General features: G+C 35.7%; 1 protein-coding gene across 1 annotated transcript in view; it reads right to left on the bottom strand.

Annotated features, from left to right (window-relative positions):
* The window catches only part of LOC114038069 (ankyrin repeat domain-containing protein 26-like), a 121319-nt gene that overhangs the window by 92518 nt on the left and 3165 nt on the right, over positions 1–25636 (bottom strand). The window contains 6 exon segments of the mRNA XM_027855175.1: positions 305–341; positions 8834–8853; positions 12992–13039; positions 17994–18100; positions 19783–19956; positions 20159–20273. Of these exon segments, the coding sequence (XP_027710976.1) occupies positions 305–341; positions 8834–8853; positions 12992–13039; positions 17994–18100; positions 19783–19956; positions 20159–20273 (501 nt within the window).

The raw sequence follows: 25636 nt of genomic DNA on the forward strand, positions 1-25636 counted from the left end.
CATACTGGTTTTGTGAGCCTAAGCAAGTCACTTAATCCCTCAGCATTCCCAGGCAACTCTCTAACACACAACAGTTGCCAATCTGATTAATAAATAAATATACAAGTTGTTTAATAAAAATAATTCTATGCAAGATAATGAAGTAAACACATGGGTTAATATGATGAGGGGAATTAGTTAAATTGAAGATGTGTTATTTTTTGGAGCATGAGAATCTGCTTTGCCTTGGATAGAAACACTTATTAGAGAATGTACCATGTGGATTAATTAATTAAAAGAAATATTAACCTGCTCCAAAGCCTACCTGCTTATAGATTCCTCTAGGGAACTTTCTTCCACTCCTGGAGAAAGAAGTAAAATATGTTTGAAAGATTACCAATACATGACATTAATATTAAAAGAATTTATGAAGCTTTGCTACAACATGATTTTTTGGGAAACAACAAAGATCTGTGATACAAATACAATTATGCTAGAGATAAGTGTCTTAAGTATCAAGGCTCTGAGGGTAGAAAGAAGTCTTCTTTAAGCCTCAGATATCTGTCAGTGATTTGTTCACACTGGCCATTTCACTAGCAGGCTCTTTCACACTGACAGAGCATAACATCACTAGCAGATATCACAGACTGAAGGAATGAGCTAACATGACAGGATTAATCTGGGTTTTTTATGTACGTAAATTGAGAAAGACTATATTTGTTTCACCTTTCTTACCACACACCACACAGATGGAATGTTTGGACCTATGTTGTGCATGACACATCATAACGTGACTCATCCATGCTGTAAGTCAGGGCAGATCCAGAGACTGCTCTGTTTTAGTATGACATGACATATTTCTAGCTCTTCTCCATGGGCAAGAGATCCAGAAATAATGTACCTTGAATAGACCTCTACAGTCTCTAGAAGGAAGGGGCTGATGAGTTGCAAACCAATATATTTTCTCTTTTCAAGTCTTCCCAGGGAGGGATGTTAAAAACAAAAACAAAAAGCTTATTATGTACAATGTACATCTGTTATTTCTTCTGACCTTCTCCCCCAAAATATAGTCTCAAGATAGTCAAATGGGCAGTGAAAGAAGCACTCCTTTTTTACTATCAACCACTAGTCTAAGGGAAGCAATTGAGAAGTGACTATTTGCCCATTTCACTGGGTGCATTCTTTTATTATTTGATTCACAACCATTCTCCAAACTTTACTTTCTCCAATTCATCTAACAAGATACTGCCAGATTTCTCCCAAACTAGATATGTTCAATGAGATGAGATTTCATCTCTATGGAACTCATAGTGAGAAGAATTACAGGCAATTTCTCTGCAAATTATAGTATTAGTGAGTTAGTAACCTGAGGCAGTGAAAGGTTAAGCAACCTGTGTTAGAGTCAACCAGCTAGTAGCTATCAGAAGTGGGTTTTAAACAACCAAGACTTCTCACTATAAAGGCCAGCTCACTATTCAGTCTTTCCAAATGGCTAAGACCTGCAAGAGTGCTCACTTGTCTACACAAACCTTGAAATTTAGGCTTACGGCTACATCCTGATGAATTTTAGAATAAGACTTCTGTATAGAGCATAGTATATACTGAGTACTTAGTAACTATTTTATGAGTGACAAATATGACTCTTATATTGTTTTTCCCCATTAAGATGTAACTAAGCCAGAAACGTTGTGCCATATTGTGCAGGATAAAATGGTATTCCTAGACTTTCCCAAAGAGTAGAGGGCCAGAAGAAACAAGTTAAATTCATACAGAAGAAAGTCTCTAGCTCTCCTCCCTAGTTAAATATGATCAAGAAAGATTACACTGTGGTAGTTTAAAAAGCATAAAAGCTCTAATCCCCTCAAAGCTGGAGAGTTGGCACATTGTCTCCAGGCTTATTTCATACCATAGCCATGATTCAAAGAGGCACTTATGTTATGGAGCAAGGTAAAATTTATATGATAAAGAAAAGGAGAAGAATCATGTTTTGTGGGCTCAGACATAACTACCTCTCCAGAGCCTCTCGTGGGACAGGATCTCAAGCAACTTAAGTCTCATGGTTTAGACTCCCATTCTTTTTTTTTTTTAACAATTAGAACGCACTGAACCTACATTATATAATGACTGTGGCAAAACCTCAGTATAGTTAGCAATTACATGGTCACACTTAAAATTGTTAAAATAAAGATCAGAGTAGTAGAAAGTTGATATTCCTTCCCTTTTTGTGGCACAAAAGCAATTAACTTGAACTAGACATATAGACAAAGTAAGATAAACTACAAAACTATTTGATTAGTTTATCTTTTTATATATATCATGGAGTGGAATTATAATAGTAATATGATATATAATCAATATAATATCTATATAAACATGAATAGAACTCAATCCAATAATGAAAATATCAAAGAAATTACCATTACTAAGTGGTTTTTAAAGTAGAAATTTTAAACAAAGATATTTATATTTTAAATAAAATGTTGAAATTCAAGCTAATTATTAAAAAATAATAGAAATGCTAAATAGATTATACTACTACATTTTTTCCTGAAATCATCTCTTAATTATTCTTAACAAAATGTTCAGAACTTACCAAGTCAAAAAACTGAATACTGCTTCCTAATGTTATGCCACAAAGAAAATATCAGTATAAAGGATTCTATCCTATTTTGTTCTATTTAATGTTTAGACTAAACAAAAATAGTAAAAGCAACTAGATAAATAAAATCTAAATAAATATTTATTATTTAAATAGTAAAATAAAATTTAATAAATAAAATTTAAATTAGAGTGACAACTAAAGTAGTTTAATTATTATTTAAGTAAACATTTTTATTTTGTTATTTCATAGAATACCTTTTCCTGAAATCCTTGTTGCTGATGTCTGCACTTGAGATTTTTGTATTTCTATATCTGTTTAGGAATAGGCATGAAAGGGATAGATGAAACAATGAAATCAGAAAAAAAATATGAAGAAAAGCAGCTTTATTCTAAAAGGAATGTAGGAACAGTGAGTACAATCTATTTGGTCTACTAATTATGAAAGTACTTAAAGCAGAAAAAAAAGATATTATTAAAACCTCAATCAAAAAGAGTCAACTGATTTTTTCTCACTACCTGTACCTTGCTTCCTCATTTGAAAAGTTTATGTACTAGTCTGCCAAGTGGAATGCCTCTTTAAAGACACATAATCACCATTCATATAATTATTCCAGTACTGATGAAATGAGGATACTTTCAATCTTGTTCTTTATCTAATAGTACAATACTAAATACACTGCTTACTTATTAAATGCAGTTGTACAAAGAAAGTCATTCTTGCCAGAAGAGGGCAAAAAGTAAAAAGCAATTTACCCAACCAATACAAATAAGATGACCTCTCTTCCCTCTCATGACCATCATGAATGTGAATATTAATAATTTTAAGAGAATTTATCTTTGATAGAAAAATATAAATTATTTGTCTCACATGTTTTCCCATTCCATGAGGAATGAACTGTTTTTTCTAATTAAATACATGTAAATAATGAGTTGCCATAAATACCATTTATAAATTACAATTATAAAAAGATTAAATTAAAATAAAATTCATTTCACTCTAAAACTATGCTGAATAAAATTTAATTTCTAGAGAATTTATGACATTCATTAGCACTTTAAAAAAGTTATTATGGATATAAATTATCATTGTAATATGTATATATAGGAAGTTAAGGTTTCAGCTTAACCAACTACAATATAGGTCACTTTGGCTATGAACTTTGATGACAACTGACAACATTTTTATAATTGTCTTCTCCACCCCACCCCTCAAATATGACATTCCTTTGAATTGCCTTGAATACCCAAAATTGGTTGTGTAGGCTTTTCATATTCACTGATGAACTGAACAGTTCTCCACTTAATTTTGGCAGAAAGACATAGCTTAAATCCCCGCCCTCCAAATCTTACAAAAATGATGTAGTTTTAAAAACATACAAGTAGTACATTTTGAAATATTAACTATCACATAATAAGCAATCACTGCTTATTATGTCAAATTAAAGAATGATTTCATAGAATCATATAATTTAGAACCAGAACTCTTAGAAATCATCTAAATGAGTCCCTTAATTTTAGAGATGAATAAAGAAGGCTTAGAGATTAAATGATATTCCCAAGAAATTCCAAGAAATTCTAACTCCAAAACTAGTCTTTCCTGCTATAAAATGATGTCTCTTTAAAAAAAAATTTAAATCTATTAGAAGTACATATCCTTCACAACTACTGAAGCAAACCTACTGTTAACAATGAATTTTCCCAAATGATGTAGTTGGACTGGATTACCTCTAAGATAATTTCCAATTCGAAGTATCTATAACTGTATTCTAATAATTTTTCATTAAAGGGAAAATGTTACTTTTAAAAAACAATACCAAGTTCCACTTCTGGGAGCCAAGATGACAAAGTAAGAAGTAAGTTGCTCTCACCCTCCCTTATTGACCTCTGAAAGCCCAGAAAATATTGACCCAGGAAAAACCTTGAGCCAGCAAAACAGTCAGGGCACTCCAGTCTTGTAGCCCAGGAAGCTTGGGGGATTAAAGGGAAAGGGCCCTCGGGGGGAGGGGAAGCAGTACAGGATGGGAGGCATTCCAGCAAGCCAGTAGCAAGCCCCACCTCAGCATACTAGGTGGAGATCCTGAAACCCAGGTTGGAGCAGGCAAGTGCTAACACCTGGACTCCCCAAGAGCCTCAATACAGTTAGGGGAACCAGTAGACATCAGCTCCAAAAACCACCATGGGCAACAGCAGTCTCCAACAGCAAAATCACCTGGTGCCTCAACACAACTCCGTGAAGCACAACTCCAGGAGGCAAAGCTCCCAGTTGACACACAACCACCAGCAGTGAAACATCCCTGTGCAAGGCCCGGGTGAACAGGAGCCAAACATTAAAGTGTAAGGCTTGGGTGAGCAGGAAAAGAAGCTTGTGTAAGTGCCCCCTTGGCTCCAGCAGGAGAGCTCAACTTTTTTTTTTGTTGTTGTTTTAATTCAGAAAATAGGCAAACATCATGCACAAAAAGCAGAAATGGACAATGACTGTAGATTCTTATTATGGGGAAAGGGAAGATCAAGGCCCAAATTCAGAAGGGGACAGAATTGTCAATATACCTACATCTGAAACCTCAAAGGGGAATATGAAATGTTCTCAAGCCCAAAGAGCCTTCCTGGAAGAGCTCAAGAAGGATTTTAAAAGTCAAATAAGAGAGGTAGAAGAAAAAATTGGGAAAAGAAAGGAGAGGTATGCAAGAGAGAGTCAGTGGTTTGGAAAATAAAGGACAAAAGTTAACTGTAGAAAACCAATATTCAAAAAAATACAATTGGCCAAATGGAAAAAAAAAATTCACTGAAGAAAACAACTCCATAAAAAGTAGAATTGGTCAAATAGAAAAGGAGGAACAAAAACTCACTGAAAAATGGGCCAAATGGAAAAGGAGGTATAAAATCTAATAGAAGAAAACAACTCACTAAAAATTAGAATGGGGCAAGCAGATGCTAATGGCTCTATGAGAGAGCAGAAACAAAACAGAAACAAAAGAATGAAAAAAATAGAAGAAAATGTAAAATACCGCATTGGTAGAACAACTGACCTGGAAAATAGATCCATGGGAAACAATTTTAAAAGTAGTGATCTACCTGAAAACCATGATGAAAAGAAGAGCCTGAATAACATCCTCCAGGAAATCATCAAAGAAAACTTCCCTGAAGTCCTAGAACCAGAGGGTAAATTAGTCATCAAAAGAACGCACTGATCACCTCCTAAAAGAGATCCCAAATTGAAAATGCCAAAGAATATTGTAGCCAAATTCCAAAATTACCAGATCAAAGAGAAAACAATGCAAGCAGTCACAAAGAAACAATTTAAATATCATGGAACCACAGTCTGGATTATGCAGGACCTTACACAGGACCTTGTAGCTTCTACATTAAAAGATTGCAGGGTGTGGAATATGACATTCTGTAAGGCAAAGGAGCTTGGATTACAACCAAGGATCAACTACCCAGCGAAACAAATAGGGGACTTCCAAACCTTCCTGATGAAAAGAGCTCAACAGAAAATTTGACCTTCAAATACAAGACAGGCATAAAAAGGCAAAGAGGAAAGAAAAAAAAAACCAACATGTTATTAATAAGGGCAAACTGTTTACATCCCTACAAGGAAAGATGACACTTGTAACTCTAGAGAAATGTAATGTTATTATGACATTTAAAAGGGGTATACTTAGACAGAGGGCATGAACATAAGTTGACTTTGATGTGATGATAAAAAAATCTAATTGAGAGGTGAAAAGGGATTGTACTGGGAGAAGAGGAAAGGAGGAGGGAGACAAAGGTAAATTACATTACGTGAAAAGGCACAAAAACCTAATACAGTAGAGGGAAAGAAGGGAGGGAGATAAGCATTGTTTGAATCTTACTCTCATCAGATTTGGTTCAAAGAGGGAATAACATAGTCAGTTAGGTATAGAAATCTAACTTACCCTATAGGAAGTAGAAGGGGAAAAGGGTAAAAAAGAGAGGGGTGAATAGAAGGGAGAGAAGAAGCAGAAAGGGTAAAGGGGAAGAAAAGGGAGGGGGTTAATAGAAGGGAGTACAGACTGAGGGAGGCAGTGGTCAAAAGCAAAACTACTGAGGAGGGAAAGAGAGAAAGGAGAGAGAAAAACATAAACAAGAAGGCAAACAGGATGGAGAGGAAGACACAGATATTAAACACAACTATGAATGTGAATGGGATGAACTCTCCCATAAAATGGAAACAGATAGCAGAGTGGATTAAGAGCCATAATCCTACAATATGTTGTTTACAAGAAACACATTTGAAGCAGAGGGATACACATAGAGTAAAGGTAAAAAGCTGGAGTAGAAAATATTATGCTTCAACTAATGTGGAAAAAAAAAAACAGGGGTAAAAAACAATATCAAGTTTCTAGACATTGCCACTAAAGGATAAATTTCAAAGGTTATAAATAAGGACAAAAGTAATGTGAGAAAAACACCTTGAAAACATTAAAACAGAGAGGTGGAGCCAAGATGGCAGAGAGAAACCAACAAGTTGCATGAACACTCCCCAGTTTCCTATAAAACTGTGCATGTCCTTTGACCCAGCAATACCACTTCTAAGTCTGTATCCCAAAAAGATCATAAAAATGGGAAAAGGACCCACATGTACAAAACTATTTATAGCATCTCTTTTTGTGGTGGCAAAGAATTAGAAATTGAGGGGATGCCCATAAATTGGGGAATGGCAGAACAAGTTGTGGTATATGAATGAAATAGAATACTACTGACTCCATAAGAAATGATGAGCAGACAAACTTCTGAAAAACCTGGAAATATTTACGTGAACTGATGCTGAGTGAAGTGAGCAGAACCAGGAGAACATTGTACACAGTAATAGCATCATTGTGCACACAACTAAAAACTTTGATAGACTTAACTCTTCTCAGCAATACAAGGGTCTAAGACAATTCCAAAAGACTCATGATGGAAAATGCTATCCACATCCAGAGAAAAGAACTATGGAGTCTGAATGCAGATAGAAGCATACAACTTTCTCTCTTTTTTTGTTTCTTCTTTCTTGTGTTTTTTTCCCCTTTGGTTCTAATTCTTCATTTCAACTTGACTAATGTGGAAATATGATTAATAAAAAAATAGAATTAGCCAAATGGAAGAAAAATCCACTGAAGAAAACAACTTCTTTAAAAGTAGAATTGGCCAAATGGAAAAGGAGGTACAAAAGCTAACTGAAGAAAATAATGCCTTAAAAATTAGACTTGGGCAAGTCAAAGTTAATGTTATTAAGAATGAGTGGGTCAAACAACAAATCATATAAAGGATCAATAATTTTATCAAAGAGAATGACAAAGATGAGACAACATACTAAAACTTATGTGATGCAACCAAAGCAGTTCTTAGGGGAAATTTTATATCTCTAAATGATTACAATGAATAAAATAGAGAAAGAACAGATCAATGAAATGGGTATGCAACTAAAAAAGCTAGAAAAAGAATATATTAAAAATCTCTAAATACAAAATTAGAAATTCTGAAAATCAAAGGTGAGATTAATTAAATTGAAAGTAAGAAAACTATTAAATGAATACATAAAACTAAGAGCTGGTTTCATGAAAAGACCGATAAAATAGTTAAACTTTTGGTTATTTTGATAAAATAAAAAGAAAAAAGAAAACCATATTACAAGTATCAAAAATGAAAAGGGTGAATTCACCACCAATGAAGTGGAAATTAAAGCAACTAATTAGGCACTGTTTTGCCCAACTGTATGCCAATAAATCTGACTATCTTAGTGAAATGGATGAGTTATTACAAAAATAGAAATTGCTCAGATTAACAGAAGAGGAAATTAAAAACTTAAATAATCCCATTTTAGAAAAAAAAAATTGAACATGCCATTAATGAATTCCCAATGAAAAATTCTCCAAGGCCAGTCAGATTTACAAGTGAATTCTACTAAACATTTAAAGTACAATTAATTCCAATATTATATAAACAACTTGGAAAAATAAGAGAAGAAGGAATCCTACCAAATTCCTTTAATGGCACAAATATGGTGCTGATACATAAACCAGGAAAAGCCAAAACAGAGAAAGAAAATTATAAACCAATTTCCCTAATAATTTTGATGCAAAAATTTAGATGAAATATTAACAAAGAGAGGGGGGAGGCAAGGGAGGAAGGGAGAAAAATTTGGAGCTCAAAATTTTATAAAAATGAATTTTGAAAACTATCTTTACATGTAATTGAAAAAAGAATAAAATACTACTAAGAAAAAAGAAAAAAGAAAACATTAAAACACTATTTGAATCTAAGTTACTACTGTTATTAACAAAGGAATATAAAATACAAAAGAATTAAATGACTAAACTTGCCTACATTTTTTTCATTTCAACAAATTTCAAACTATCGTAACCATGTATGTAGGTGATGAAACATACCACTTTTCATTTTATTGCTGATCCTAATCTTTCTTTTTTATTTTGAGTAATAAAATATTAGAAACATAAAGTTTAAGCTAGAAGAGATCTCAGAGGCTATCCATTCCAACACCATTATTTTAGAAATGAGAAAAATGCAGCTGAGGAATGTCAAGTGACTTGTCCACATTCATACAGGGGGTATAAGGGGTAGGATTTCAATCCAGTTTCTCTGACTTCAATCTACATTCTTTCCACTAAAGTGTGCTTGCTTCTCTTAATTTAAAATATTAACTATAATACAATATTTTCTAACTGCTAGGTACATAACATTCTATCTTCAGCCTTACTCTAAACAGCCTGTGAAAGTAATGGCCATGTAGATCTCAATTCCAATTTAGACGCTGAAGACTTGCATTAGATAGCAGCTTTTAGGTTCTTTTTCTTAGACTTATTTTAGTGTGGTAAGAAGCAGTTCAAAGATTTCTCAAAAAGGTAATAAGGAATACAACTTTCTGAATCACATAATACAGATGGGTTTCAATAGTCCTGGAAACTCTTGGTAAGAGGACAGTATTGGTAGAGAAGGGGTTTGGAGTGAGGGTGATAGGACAGACAAAAGTATTTTGTCTATGTCTTATTTCATTGGAAAATAATTTAATTGAAAAATTAGTTAACTGTGTCTAAAAGATAGGACCACACCATCCCTTTTACATTTAAAAAAAAGATTGTCTTATTCTATATATCACAAAAAAATTCTTAAAACCTCATTGGTTTGGAGGGGGGAAAAGGTATACAAATCAGGATTGATTGGAAAGCAAAATAACTTATTTAAAAAAAATCTAGGTCAGGCTAGAGTTTGCTTTATTGTAAATTATAGTATGTCTCTTTATTTTGCATGGATTATTATTTTAAGTAAGTTAGAAATATTTTCAATTCCTCTGCAATAGAGTTAAGTATTATTTATGACCTAAGGGATTTACAAATTATGAATTAAAGTTTTGCATGCACTTATAGAGACAAGTCATAGAAGTGTTAGAAATGATAAAATGCACAATTAAAAGAGGGTATGTTTGTCATGCTATAGACTTGTATTTATGTGATATAAAATATTTTATGAGGGAATTGGACAACAGAATATGAATATCACTGAAGTTGACTGGCCATATAAAAAATAAAATAAAAATACTTCAAATCAATGATATTAAAAAATGAAGTAGCACAGAAACAGTGTTTTAGAAGAGATAGAATTTCAGGGAGCATTCCAAACTCTTCACTTCATATTTGTAAATAGAAACAAAAGGAAATAGATTCAAAGAGATGAAGGAATTAGTTAGTGGCAGAGCCAGGACTAGAACATATGGTCCAAAATCCTGCCTTCCTTATCTATCTACACTACAGTATTGTCTCAGTTGAGAAGGCTGTCTTTTACTTTTTGGCATTTGTCATTCAGTGGTTCATAGTATTATCCATAATAACTTGTGCAGGACAATGACATTACACAATTAAATTCATGGTTGCACAAAAAGCAAATTGAGTACCAATCTTCAGAGAGCAGGAAAAAAAAAAAGACTTTTTGAATCCAATGTTTTGGATAATGTATGGCTTTTCTACCATAATCCTGAACTAAAATATCAAAGTAACCAGAAGAAATAATTAGGGAGTGCTCAACCCCAGAATATCATTATTTGTCAAAGTACCAGAAAACTCATAATTCTGTTTGTTTGTTTGTTTTTACAGAATTAGGGTGATTCACAATTAATGTGTACAAAAGAATGCAAGATATAATGGCAAGAATGCAAGATGTTGGGTTCCAGGTAAGTGAAAATGACTACCAGGCCCCAGACCAGGGCTCATTTTTAATATAAATGTTTGGTCCCCTTTGACAATATGATTTATGTGAAAATTTGTATGCAAACGATGCAGTATTAGTAAAACTCAAGGGAAAAAAAGTTCTTACTTTATTATTACCCTGTGCTTCACCCAAAAACAATGAAGATTTGAGGTTTATGGCAATAGCTCATTCACTCCTCAAGTTCAAAAGAAGTGAGAGATCACCAGTTTTGAGTCTAATGATGGGTTAAGCAACGCCATTACCGCTACACTTACCTAACAAATAATGAACTTTACCAATTTTTTGATGAACACAAAATAAGGTGGAACAAATAAATGTCTTGTGCTGGAAGATGAGTATTTGAAGGCAAGCATATATATTTTACACTAGCAAATCATTAAAATTAACTTTTCTTCTTATTCCTATCCCTAGTTCTTTTAACCTTTTAAACTTCTAACATTAATACATTTATGTATACGCTATGATTTTGGCTTGTATAGGAAATTTTATTGGTTACTACATAATTCATAAAGTCAGTGTCTACCTTCAGATATCTGCCTTGAACATATTTATGAATAGTTCTATCACTAATAAGCCACACTCTTTGATGTCTTTATATTTAATTCAGTGTTCTAGACTATAACTTTTTCTTGATTGATAAACTTCATAGACCCTCCATCTTCAATGAGATTGCAAAGTTTAATTATTTTTATTAAAATTGGATTAGAGATTTAAAAAAATTTTGTCCTTAAAATTTTATATGTAGTTAACATGATAAAACACTGCTTGTTGAGGAATAGAATTTCACTTTTTTAGTCTTAAATGCTTGTCATAATAATTTCATGTATATAGCCAGAGATACACTATTTTACAAATGAATAAAATGAGGAAAAGTGGGTTTCAGTTGTCATCTAACTAGCTATAGGAAATTAAAATATTTTATTGGAAAAATACATTTTTTTATTTAGTAGTAAGACATATTTAAAATTAAATACTGGTTTTTTTTTCTGTGATTGGGATTTATCATTTCTTCTAAGGAAGGGTTTACATATGTCATCTCTTTCTGATATATGTTGTAATGTACAGTAGTTAAAAGTACATGATAACTATTTCCTTTTAGCTCTGTTAGCATGAGCAAGTTATCTAAGTTTTCTGCTCCTCAGTTTCACCACCACTCCAATGAGAGTAACCAGAATACCCACACTGCCTTTCTCACAAGGTAAAGGGTCAATTGATTTGAAAAAAGTAATCTTATTAATGTGAGATGAATTTATTATTACAAGCCCAGGTCATTAAGATTCCAAATTGCCCAGCTGGAAGGATTAAATGCTAGGAGTTATGTCAGAAAATCTTCTCTCTTCTAAAGTTCAACTGCCTGCATCATGAAGGTTGGAAAGTCTTCCTAGAGTCATGTTGGAGGTGGGCATGTATGCCCACCAACCAAAAATCTAGGAACAAATATGTATTACCTTTCAAACCTTTGTCCCCTAGTACTCCTAACTCCTGTGGCTTTTGTAGGCTCTTTATTATCTGTGAAGCAAAAGCTTTATGAACATTCTAAAATTTTGGGAACATTTTAAATGTATATACTTGGATAAGTGATTTACACAGAGTTCCAAAAAAGAACGCGGGCTCTGCTCTCCCACTGTTTTACTGTTCTGTCTTTATATATTCAAATATTAGATCAGTCCATCTGTTCATTTGAGTGTGTACACATGCTACAGTTACAGGAGGCTCTTATATGTAGTATTTATTTTTCTCATAGTTAAGAATCATACATAATATTGCTAAATACAATACACTTTAAAGGTGTTCAAAAGTTTTCATATGATTTGGTTAAACACATTTAGAAGAATGTAGAAATCTGAAAATTGTTATTGTAGCCTACATAAAGAAATTTTTGGATAAAGCAGTTAATAACACAAAATACCTCAGGCTGCTTTTAGCAACCGGTTTCAAGATAGTGAACGTACAAGGATGATTAAGTAACTAACTATAAATAAACCATTCCCTATCTTTTTAGAGCACCAAATGAAAATAGAAAACAAAAAGTACATATGAATTTTAAGATTGCTCTTTCAATATTTTTAAAGTAGCTATTTCTTTGGTTTTGTTGGTCCTACCTTCTTGGTCGATGGCAGGTCCACCCAAAGTAAATTCTGTATCAGAAGCCCTCTCTGAACTGCCGATTTGGGGCAAAAGGGGCTGATTAAGTGCCTTCTGTGGTCCATACTGTTTAATTAGTTGGTGATGACTATGTATAAAATAAAATATAAAACCTAATAAGTCTACATCAACAAAGATGAAAATTATATGCATCAAGTCTTTGTGTATCTCAAACTTTAAATAATCAACAAATTTTTTTATTATTTTGATGAAGTCTGTAGAGCATAACTAATCATTCAATCTAGACGTAATACACTTGTACTCAGAGTCACAGTATTATAGAATTGTAGATTCAGAGCTGAAAGGTTCTATATAGGTCATCTACTCCAATCTATTTATTTTATAGATCAAGTAATTGAGTCCCAGAAAAGGTAACAGTTGTCTAAGATCACACATGTAGTGAGAGGCATGATTTCTCTCCAGGTCCTCTGACTCCAAATCAAACATTCTTTCCCCTGTACCAAACTGTTGTTCTGCAAATTCTAATGATGACTATTAATATTTATGATTTATTCTTTTTATTTATCACTCATTTGAAGGCATCCAAGACATAATGTGATTTTCCCTAAAACTAACTTTAAGTCTACTATAATCAAGAGGTGTCAACCAAGGCTAAAAAGAAAAACAAACAGACAAAAAAGAAACAATTGCCTCTCTAAATCAGACATCATAAGTAAATTATAGAACTTTTTGTGAGGATCAAATAATAAAATGTATGTAAAATATTGGAAAACCTTAAAGGGCTATAAAAATGGCAGCTATTATCGTCATTATTATTACATCTGAAAATTCCAATCCCAGATTACCTGACTCTGCCTTGTACTCTGTCTTTTGCTTATGTCCTCTTGAACCTGGATGACCTAACTTTGCCATTTGCCCAGTTTCTTCTTAGTGCCTTGAGTATGCTTCCCAGATGCTAACTATATTATGCAACTATAAAAGTCCCAGGTAGTTTCAGTTGTATGGAGGAAAAATGCTTTTAAATGCAATTAAAGATAATTAGAATTATAATGTTAGTACTTACATGGAATGACCACTGAAAATAGCATATTCTTCAGCTGTCCATCCATATGTATCTTGGCAAGAGAGATCAATATCATATTGAAGAAGAAGACTGACTATGCCTACTGGCTCACCACTGACAGCAATCATCAGGGCTGTTCTAAAATAACAAAGAAACAATTCACCTTTAAGATTTTAACCAGTTGCATTGTCAGATTTTTCTTGGTATGTTTCAATAAGAGGATATCTCATATTCTTTAGAGTTAATATATATGTGGAGCATGAACACTTAGTGATGGATCCAAGTACTTTTATTGCTTGTGTACAGTATCGAAAAGGGCAATTAAGAGCAGAATGAAAGATAGGAGAATTTTTTTTCTTTTTTTTTGTCCTCAGAGTTTTTGCAAGGATTGTCAAATTTAAGGCTTTATAATATACAAGAAGAGAATATGTTAAAGTCACTTGTGTGCAACAGTTAAGGACTTTCAGCTAGCGACCCTACACAAAGTTTCTACTTGTTTACTGGCTTTCAAAGTAAAGTGGAGACCCTTTGAAAATGATTAGATTAGAAATAATCTTGGCAACTCACTCCACTAAATTCCTACTACAATGCCACTTCATAATATGGAGCTGACCCTTGGTTGTCAAAGGCTAATCCAGAACAGCCTATTTTGTGTCTTACTAAACATGAAAATCTTTGAACACAAATACAGCAATGAACTCTGTTGTTTAAGGACAAGCCCAAGTAAGTAAAGAAAGGTTCATCACCAGAAAGCTAGCACCACTTAATTTGGGGAAGGCCCATTAACTCATAAAGGCATGAGTTATTAAGATTTAGTGTGATTATGAGCTGCACCAGTAGAAGGAATATCTGCAATAATAAATCTTCTGAAGTTCTGAGTTGGTTGTAGGCTGAAAATTCATAGGCTTTTTGCCTAAGGTAGCAATATCAGTAATGTCATGTAAAGGTTTACTGTCCCTTGATTACTCTGTTAAAGGTAGAATTAGTGTAAAGAGCATCATCACTGGATGATATTTTAAATCATGGATATTTTAAGGTATTTTGAAATACATAAGTTCTTTCTAACAGGTAGCAATGTTTACTGTTGAAACCTTTTTCTCTGATCTGATCTCTCCAACAAGAAACCTAAGAAACGCCCAAAAGGAACCAGGGAAGTACATTTGGGTGGAAAATAAGGGATTATGAGAAAGATTGATACTGATGGAGTCAAACTTTGGTATTAGTAGTTAATATTATCATATGTTTTAAAATGTTAGGTTTTTTTGTTTGTTTGTTTGTTTGTTTTATGTTACCATTTAGTTCTGGGAACCAAGATGGTGTAGTAAGCAGTAAATCGCCATAACTCTCCCATATTCACCTCAAAACAACCATAAAATAGCACCCCCAAACAAATCCTGGAACAGTAGAAACAGCAAAAAGATGGCATGAAACAATCTTTGAGCCCAAGAAACTTGGAAGATAGGCAGGTAAGGTCTGTCTCACTCGGTTAAAAGTGGAGCACAGTCCAGGACCGGAAGCCAGTAGCAAACCCCACCTCATCAAACCAATGGTAGATTGTGAGCCCCAATGTGGTGGAGCAGGCCACCAATCCTAGGATACCCCATATGCCTCAGCATAGCCAAGGGAATGGGCAGACTCCAGCTTTGAGAACTGCTATAGGTTTTAGTGTAGCTCTAGTCAAACAGGTAGACTCCATCCCTACAGGTACTTAAAACAGGCAACCACCAGTGGCCACAATAACAAGTGTTTCAGTGTATGCCTGGGGAAAAACAAAAACAATCCACTGGCCTCAGCACATGCCAGACACCAGCACTAGGACCCCAGGTCAGAACCAAGTAAGCTGCCAGACTCCTGCAACCTACAGCAGCACCAGCCACCACCACTCCCTTCCCCTCAACACAACACCAGATAATAGGGTCTCGGCCTCAGCACAACATTAGTACAGCACCAGGTAAACAACCAGGGCCTACAGTCCCCCCCACAAGAAGCCTGAAACAGTGTCCTTTCTACCCTGGGAGCAGAGCTCAAATTGAAAGAAAGGAAAAAAGCCAAAAAGGATGAGCCAAAAAGAATCTGATCATAGAAAGTTATTATGATCACAGGGAATATCAAGACACAAATTCAGAGGAGGACAACGATGTCAAAACACCTATGGGCAAAATATTGCAAGCGGCCAGGAAGAAACGATTCAAGTATTGTGGAAACATGATCAGGATAACACAAGATTTAGCAGCTTCTACATTAAGAGACCAGAGGGCTAGGAATATGATATTCCAGAGGTCAAAGGAGATAGGAGTACAGCCAAGAATCACCTACCCAGCAAAATTGAGTATAATCCTTCAGGGGAAAAAATGGATATTCAATGAAATAGAGGACTTTCAAGCATTTTTGATGAAAAGACCAGAGCTGAATAGAAAATTCGACTTTCAAATACAAACTCAAGAGAAGCATGAAAAGGTAAACAGGAAAGACAAATCATAAGGGACTTATTAAAGTTGAACTGTTTATATTTCTACATGGAAAGATGATATTTGTAACTCATGAGACTTTTCTCAGTATTAGGGTAATTGGAAGGAAAAAATATGGATAGATAGATAGATAGATAGATAGATAGATAGATAGATAGATAGATAGATAGGTAGATAGATAGAAAACACAGGGTAATTTGAAGATGAAGGGATGACATCTAAGAAATAAAATTAAGGGATGAAAGAGGATTATACTGGGAGAAGGAGAAAGGGAAAGATTAAATGGGGATAAATTATCTCACATAAAACAGACAAGAAAAAGCTTTTACAGTGGAGGGAATATGGGGGAAGGTGAGAGGGAATGAGTGAATCTTACTCGAATCAGATTTGGCTTAAGGAAGGAATAACATACACACTCAATTGGGTATGGAAATCCATCTTACCCTATAGGAAAATAGGGGAAGGGGATAAGGCGGGGGGTGATGAAAGGGAGGGCTGATTGGGGGAGGAGGTAATCAGAAGCAAACACTTTTGAGGAGGGACAGGGTCAAAGGAGAGAAAAGGACAAATGGGAAGTGGGATAGGATGAAGGGAAATATAGTTAATTTTTCACAACATGACTATTATGGAAGTGTTTTGCATGACACATGTATAATCTGTATCAAGTTGTTTGCCTTCTCAATGAGGATGGGTGGGGAGGGAGGAAAGGAGAGAATTTGGAACCCAAAGTTTTAAAACAAACATTAAAAATTGTTTTTACATGCAACTGGGAAATAAGATATATAGGCAGTGGGGTATAGAAATCTATCCTACCCTGCAGGAAAATAGAAAAAGAAGGGGATAAGAGAAAGGGGGGGTTAACAGAAGGAAGAGTAGATTAGGGGAAGTGGTATTCAGAATGCACACTGTCGTGGAGTTGAGGGAGGGGAGAGATGTGAAGAAAATTTAGAACTCAAAATCTTGTGGAAATGAATGTTGAAAACTAAAGATAAATAAAATTAGCTAATTAATAAAAAAGAACTGAAAAAAAAAACTGAATCAGTGGCACAAATATCCACGATGATAAGATCACAGGCCCATCAAAGTATTTCATCATATTATTCTGGTATTGATTTGCATTTTTCAATGAACATATTCTTAAGGATAATCAAAGGTAGAAGGAGCAGAAAATTCACACTAGAATTCTCATGCATGACATGAAGATTAGCTCATAAAGAGAATCACTAGAGTACAAAACTTCTATGTGATAATCTTAACTATCTTAAAATCAAATAGTGAAAACTATTATTAAAACTATTATATAATAACTGTTATTAAAACTAAATAGTGAAAACTATTAATGATGGTTAGCATGCCTACATGAAATGCTTTCTCTATTGCTGAGTCCTAAGAGTTTTTCTTTTCATAGCTGATTTTAGGGACATTTTTCACCCTTTCACAATAATAGTCAATTTCAATTATTGTTGTTCACTAAGTATTCCATGATTTAAGTTGTTCTTATTCCTCTAGAAAATTTTCCTTTTTTTTATTTCAAGCTTTAATTACTGTACCTTTTAAACCTATCTGAGGCATTCACATTTGCTCCATTCTTTAAGAAAAAATCAACTGTATCTTGGTTATTTTCTGTAACTGCAAGCAAAAATGGTGTATAGCCTTCCTGCAAAATTATATTAAAATATTGTTACAGTATGCATGAATTCTATATATACTTCAGTTCACCTTAAGGCATTTTGTGAAAATCCTGTGAACTTGCTAATGACATGTTAAGGAAGTATGGTACAATGGAACCTTGTAGTGAGAAGACCAGGGCGTAAATACTGCGTCTTTTAGTTAATTCCTGCATGATCATAAGCAAATTATTTCACTTCTCTGGGCCTTAGTTTCTTCATATGTAAAGTGATAGAATGAACCTAGATAGCCTCTGGGATTCCTTCCAGCTATTAATTTGTGATCAGGACATCAGAAACCCAGGATTTGTAAAACTGTTTAATATTATTTCAGGAGTGTCTTCCTTTCTTACTATCTTCATGTCATGATCAATTATTGTCTTCATGCAGCCAACCTTATTTCCCCAGTACACCGCCAAGCTAAAGCTATACCCTGGTCAGTTTTAAAGTTGCCTAGTTCTCTTTACCCATTCCCCTCGAGTGTGTACAACCAACCTCAAAACTCAAGAAAATCTTGCCTCTAGGTTAAACCTAGAAGTCATTCTGGCATTTTACCTCTCTTCCCAGCCCTCTTAATGTATACTTTATATTAAACCTTTTCTTAAAAATCAGGAGTTATTCAGTAACTTTAGAAAGGAAATGGTATAGTCTTTAGGAAACAGAAAAAAATAGATATACTTAGTAATTTGTTTTGTGAAAAAAATTTTTTTTATACTTTTTAGGCAATTGGGGTCAAGTTGCTTGCCCAGGGTCACACAGTTAGTGAGTGTCAAGTGTTTGGTCTGAGGCCGGATTAGAACTCAGGCCCTCCTGCTTTCAGGGCCGGTGCTCTATCCACTGTACCACCTCTTGTGAAAATTCTGTATCTGGTTTTATATCTTGTAGAAACAAATTTTAAAAAGATTTTTTAAAAAAAGTATGAAAAAATGTATGGCATTTCTACATGACAAATTAACATTGTGTTATCATATGTAAAGGTCTATATGTAGAAAAGCACTGTAGGCAAACATTGGATGGAACCATTGCATTCTGGGGAGCAGACCTAGTATATTATGCAAAGAAAATTCTAGAGAGCCAACTGCCATGGAACGGAGAGATAACTAGCTTCGAAGTCAGTAAGACCTAGATTCAAGGCCTGCCACTGACCCACATATACTGGCAGGGTGACCCTGGGAAGTCACTTAATATTTCAGTACGCCAGGACACTGCCTAAGACAGGGTTTCTTATCTTATTTTGTGTCATAGACCCTTTTCCAGAATAATGTTTTTAAATGCCTGACATATAGAGAATGTAAAGTATACTAATTACAGTGAAATAATAGCTATAATAATAACTATCAAGTTATTATTGTTTTTTAAAAGTTATTGTATCCTGTGTTAACAATCCCTAGTCTAAGATTAAATCATAGAGCAGGCCCTGGTCTAATTCAGTAAAGTTCCTCATTAGAAAGTTCGATGTGAATGAAATCTCCTCCCTTGTTCCCTGGCCCACCCCCCCCCCATTAGAAAATGCCAAAGGCCAATGAACTTTGACTACAGAATTATTTTGAGTTATTTTCATTAAAGAAATACTTTCATGAATATATAAATTATAAAATATGTGAATTGGACACCACCTGATTACACATTATATCTCATAAAATACTTTAATATACAAGAGGTGAGCTTCTACCTTGTTTTTTGCTTCAATAGCTGCTTCATGTCTGAGCAGCTTTGCTGCTATAGCTGTGTTTCGTCCAGCGGCAGCATAGTGAAGTGCAGTGTTGTTGTTGGCATCCACAAGATTAGGGTCTGCTCCATGTTCAAGCAGGATAGTAGCACACTCCTCCTGCTGACACTCTACTGCCTGTCAATATAATATAGAGAAAGAGACAATAAGTACTCTAAGATAAAATTTAGTATGCTAAAACATCATTATTTATCATTATTATGACTATCATTAAATATCATTATTATGATATTTAAATAAGTTAGTAAAGCATATACACTTAATCAAAGAGAGAAGTCAAAACACATTAAATTGACCAGCATGGTTAACTAATGCTTACCTTAATTAAAGGTGTTTGGCTGTTATTGTCACACAGGTTTAGATTGCATTTTCTCTCTACTAAGAGAGAAACAACATCTGGATATCCATTAGCACAGGCAAGATGTAGAGGCGTCCTGTGGAAATGAGAGATCTATGTGATTGCTTGATAATGTACCACAACAATCAAAATTGTACAATTATTAGTTAATATAATTTCTAACAAAATTAATTATTCTTGTGCCTGAACTCTAAATCACTGCCAAAATAAATATAAGTGGCCCCTGTCACCCAAAGAAATATAAAATATACTTTAGCTCTTATTGCTGGGTATGATGGACAAAATTGCCAGGGGGAAAATGACAGCAGGTTGATTAAGATTTCACCACAGATTGACATGGAAACTCTGCTCAGTTTCTGATCTGAGCTGGTTCACCTCTCCCTTGGCAACTTGATGGTTCCTTGTGCTTTGGGACTCAACATACTGATGCCAGACTTAGTGCAGACACCTTACTGCTATAGCCCACCAGCTCAGGACTCATAAATTCAAGAGACCTGCCAGCCTCAGCCTCACTGGTAGTTGGAATTACAGGTGTGCATCACCCTGCCCGGCTGTTAGGCCTAATAACAACTTCTTTCCACTAATAATACCCATAATTGCAAAACATTTAGTAAAGCAGCTGCCTCAGAAAAAAACATTTAGATATTTCCATACACATGTGTGTGCATTCTCCACTAAAGGCTAACTGCAGAGTAGCATTGGACAGTTGAAGTGGATCTGTGCTGCTAAAGGCTATCCCAGCTGGATGCAAGTTTTGGTAGTTCTACCATGCTGGCAAGATTTGAAGAAAGAGCCTGGTACTTTTGCTGTCCACAGACCAACCTAACTCAGGTCCTAAAGATATGACCAGGTTGGTCAAAGGAGGATGAATAGTTTATCAACAGCAAATCTCAAAGACTATCTTTGTTGTTCTGTTGTTTCCGGCATGTTTGACTCTTCATAACCCTATATGGGGTTTTCTTGGCAGAGATATTGGAGTGGTTTGCCATTTCCTTCTCCAGCTTGTTTTACTGATAAGGAAACTGAGGTAAACAGGATTAAGTGACTTGCCCAGGGTCACAAAGCTAGTAAGTGTCTGAGGTCAGATTTGAATTCACAAAGATGAGTCTTCCTGACTCCAGGCCTGGCATTCTATCCACTGAACCACCTAGCTGCCCCTGGCTAACTATCTACCAAGTTGTAAAGAAGCTATGATAGGTATTGGTGGAGGGATTATCCACACCAACAAAATCATGTATTCCTGAAGCAATGAATGTGGATCTAAATATTCATATATGTACATTTTTCATTTTTGCTTGTTCTTCAGGACTCCCCCTTTCCCCCTTGCCTTCTTCCAGAGTGCATAAGGTAGGTGGAGGGGGAAAGATTTCTTCCTTCCCCATCCTCCCAGCTGCCATGGTGATGTGCTTGGATGTAACCTAAGAAGTAAGGAAACTAGGATCTAACAAGTGTCTACTGTGTCCCAGACTCTGTGTAAGCACTTTACAAATATTATCTCATTTAATACACTTTATTAAAACATGTTATATATTTTTATTTTTTTATTTCATTTGATCCTTATAATAACCCAGAGTACTATTATTAGCCTCATTTCATAGTGGAGGAAACTGAGACATATAGTGGTTAGGAAACTTGCTCAGGGCTCAGATTCTTAAAATCTAGCCACTGGTCAGATTCTTATAATCTAGTCAATAGCTCACTATAATGTTCAGATTCCTTAAGAGTGTACCCAATATGATAGATGTTCTAATAAGCCTTGTCTTTGGCTGAAAGGTGGCTTGGGTCCAATTCTTTCAGGCAGGACCCACATGTTGTGATTTTGGGGTCCCAACACCCCTAAACCCCTAAACCTCAACATTTTGGTGGCCTGTATGGGGAAACTGCCTAACCCCAAGTTCTACTCCAGCCAAGAAAGGAAAGTATGTAAGCCTCCCCCTCCCCCTTTCTTGCTCTGCAGTTGGGGTCAGTATCCAAGTACCAAGGCATGGAAATGCTTATCGGGCAGACAGTTATGAAGTTGTCTTGCACTCGGCCTGACACTCTCAAATTCTCAGTCCATTGGTTTGGTTTGAGGTCATGGACCTGGGTACACCTTCCGCAGCATAGAGGACGAGGAGGGATGCCCTAGCTGGAAGCATATGCCCAATTCTGCAATTCTCTTGGCACTAGGGAATTGGGAAAACTGCAGTTGTCTTTTTGGTTCCCTTAAGCTTACTTATTCCCTTCCCTCGACATCCCTGAATCCTCCTTCAAGGAGGTTACGGGGAAAAGTTAGAACAGATAAAAATATCTTGGCAGATTCTGGAGGTTTTGTGGTCTATCATTAAAGAGTGTTTCAAAACTGCACAACCTGGTCACTCCCTTCCCTTGAGTCAGGAGGATATCTATTAACCCCTCTCATAGGAGAAAAGAGTTTTACCCTTTCCCCCTCACCTTTGATTTTGCCTTCCCCCACCTGGGGAAAGGAAAGAGGGGGTAGGGGAAGCAGCTTTAGCATGGGCCCCACTGGCAATGGCCTTGGGCCCTAGGGCAACCTTTACCTGGAAGCATCACCCAGGTTCAGCACATCCTGCTCAAGGTAAAGAAACTGGCCTCTGAACTTGGATAAGCACACTCTTTTAAAATTGTAGTTTTAACTGTTAATGATGAGATGTTGATTATATGTGTAAAGTAATTTGGAAATGCATTTAATAAAACTGAAGTCACCTGATTGGTAATGTGTTTGTTTCAAGTTTCAAATTGGTGAACTTTTTGTATCAGTTATGTGAAGAAACTTTTCATAATTTGGTTACTGCTAAAATAGTCTGGCTATTGTTGGTTATTGTTTTAATGGGTAAACTTGCCAAAAAGTTTGTTTGGGTTTTGTCTTGCTGAGAATTTGCAAGTATATAGAAATCTCTAACATTGGCTTTTTATACCAGGACAAATTTAAATTTGCGATGTAAAGCCTGGAGAAGTTTTACCTAAATTGTTGATGGGGTATGGGCCCAAGCCTAGATCTTAGCACCTTGCCCCAAAGGGAATCTGGCTCTACAGGCCCCAGCTCCTTATCTCCCTTTGAAAGCCTTAGTCCTTCCTTTTGATCTTATTCAGATGCACCTTCACCCCTTGCCCTAAAAAGAATCTGGCTCCCATTTGTCTACAAGCCCCAGAAAACCCTTAAACTTTAGGTTCCTTATCGACTCCCCTTATCTCCCTTTGAAAGCCCTAGCCCCACCTTTTGATCCTTTCAAACTTCTACCTTCTAGTTTCCTTCATTATCTATTCCCATTGTCTGTTCAATCTCTCAGACCTTCTAATCAGAATTCTCATCTAGACCCTTTTCCCTGCCCCCTCCTCTGGCCACCCAAAGTTACTTTAGTGTATATAAGACCCACCCTGGCCCCCATTCAAATTCTGAGACTCTCATGCCCGCTCATCCCTAGGGGTGGGCATTACTAATGTTCAGATTCCTTAAGAGTCTGGCCTATATGATTTATCTCTAATAAACTTTTTCTCTGGCTGGAAGAAGATTTGAGTTGAATTCATTCAGGCAGGGCCCGAGTCACGATCTTAGGATCTGAGCACTCCAAACCTCTAAACCTCTTCACTGTGACTAGTGAAACTTGCTGTTTGAGGTAAAAGCTCATAGGATTTTATCTTGAGTCATGTGATGGATCATAATCGATTGATAACCAATAATCCACCATCTGAGAGAAATGCCACAAGCTACTCAAGACAATGTGATATTGGTGGGAAGTCAGCACGGGGAAAAGCTGAGAGGACAATTTAATGTCAGTCTAAGATGGGATCCTCCTGGCTCAGTTTCCCCATTATGTTGCTTTGAAAAGGAATGTTACCCACCTGGCTTTTCCTGAGACTGGCTGTGAGGTAGATTTGATACTGCATGGTTGGAAAACTGAATTACTGAATCCAAACAGAGATAAGGATGTTTCATCCCATCATATCTGGGCCCTGCAGTCTTTTCTGTCAGATTTGTGTCTTCCAGACTACAGGCCATTCACCTACAGTTGATAGCAAAGAGCTAGTACCAGCCAATGTCCCTCCATTGTTCCCTAGATGCAGTCTGTGCTCTATTCCAGTCAACCTTCTCTTTGGGGCCCTCTTGATACAGAGATAGCTCTATGCCTCTTGCCAGCAAGAAGCAGTTGCAGAAGCCTAGACCTTCACCTCTTACCCTAAAAGAATTTGGGTCCCATTTGTTTGAGGGGGGAATGATAAATTTGGGTTCTGGACTCCAGAAAAGAAAAACCCTGGACATTCCCACATGACCAAATCTCTGGCTTTTGCTTGAGGCTATAATCCCATCAACTGGCCTTTCATTGTGGCTATGCCCAATCTCCCAATTCTCTGTTACCCTTAACCTAGTATAGCCCTCCATTGTCTTACCTCCATATGGCCCCCAGCCATTTCCCAAACTTAATCCTAGCTGGGCTCCATTCTCCCTAGGCCACGTGGTCCCTGGCATTCTATTACCTCAAAGTGTCAGCAGACTACTTGACCATTCCTAGATCTCTCCCACAGTCTTTCTGTATATAAGGTCCATCTTGTCTCCATTAAGGTGCTCAGATTCTTAAAATCTAGCCAATAGCTCACTAATGTTCAGATTCCTTAAGGGTCTGCCCAATATTAGAGATGTTCTAATAAACTGTGTCTTTGGCTGAAAAAAACAAACAAACAAAAAAAAAATAAACTTGCTCAAGTCCACAGAACCAGAAAGTGTCTGAGGCAGAATTTGAATTCAGGTCTTCTTGACCTTCCAGGACCAGCACTCCATCCACAGTTGAAAATTATTTTTGACAAGACAATATTATCTTAAATTAGTAATTAAAAAAAACAGAAAAACAACACTGGATAATATTTTTGCATCTCTTAATAATATTGGATGCTAATGCCTAAAGAAAAAAGTTTAATTAGCAAAGGGTGGAGATGAAATGAAGCCTTTGATTATGGAGATAGTGTACAAAACTTTTAAAAAAATAGAGATTTGTTTATTCAGTTTCCACTAATTTTCTCTTTCTTAATTCAGGTATATCCCATGCTTATCAACTATGTTTAAGGTAGGATTTTTTACTCAGAAAAGGGACAAAAGAGAAAGAAAAGTGAAACAGGGTAAAATACTCAGGGTAGAGAGAGATATTCTGGGAAGGAATTGGCAAAGAGAGGGGAAAGAACTAAAAAAAAATGTGTTTGTGTACATTCGGGAAATTGCTTAAGCAAGAAACCAAGTTATCAGTTGTGAAAGTAATCAGAAAGGAAAGAAGCAAAGCAGCATCAAATGCTTATGATAGGGGAAAAGAAGGTGAAAGAGAAAGATGTTGGGTCAGCCATCATGCTGGCTGAGTGGAACCATGGTGGGTAGGGCAACCTGGTTGCTGTGCATTTTAGGGGAGAATAGAACCATAAAGGTCTCTAGAGGAGAGAGGAGAAGAGTCTGTG

The sequence above is a fragment of the Vombatus ursinus genome, unplaced genomic scaffold, assembly GCF_900497805.2.
Source record: "Vombatus ursinus unplaced genomic scaffold, bare-nosed wombat genome assembly UNPS02010788.1, whole genome shotgun sequence".
Lineage (NCBI taxonomy): Eukaryota > Metazoa > Chordata > Mammalia > Diprotodontia > Vombatidae > Vombatus > Vombatus ursinus.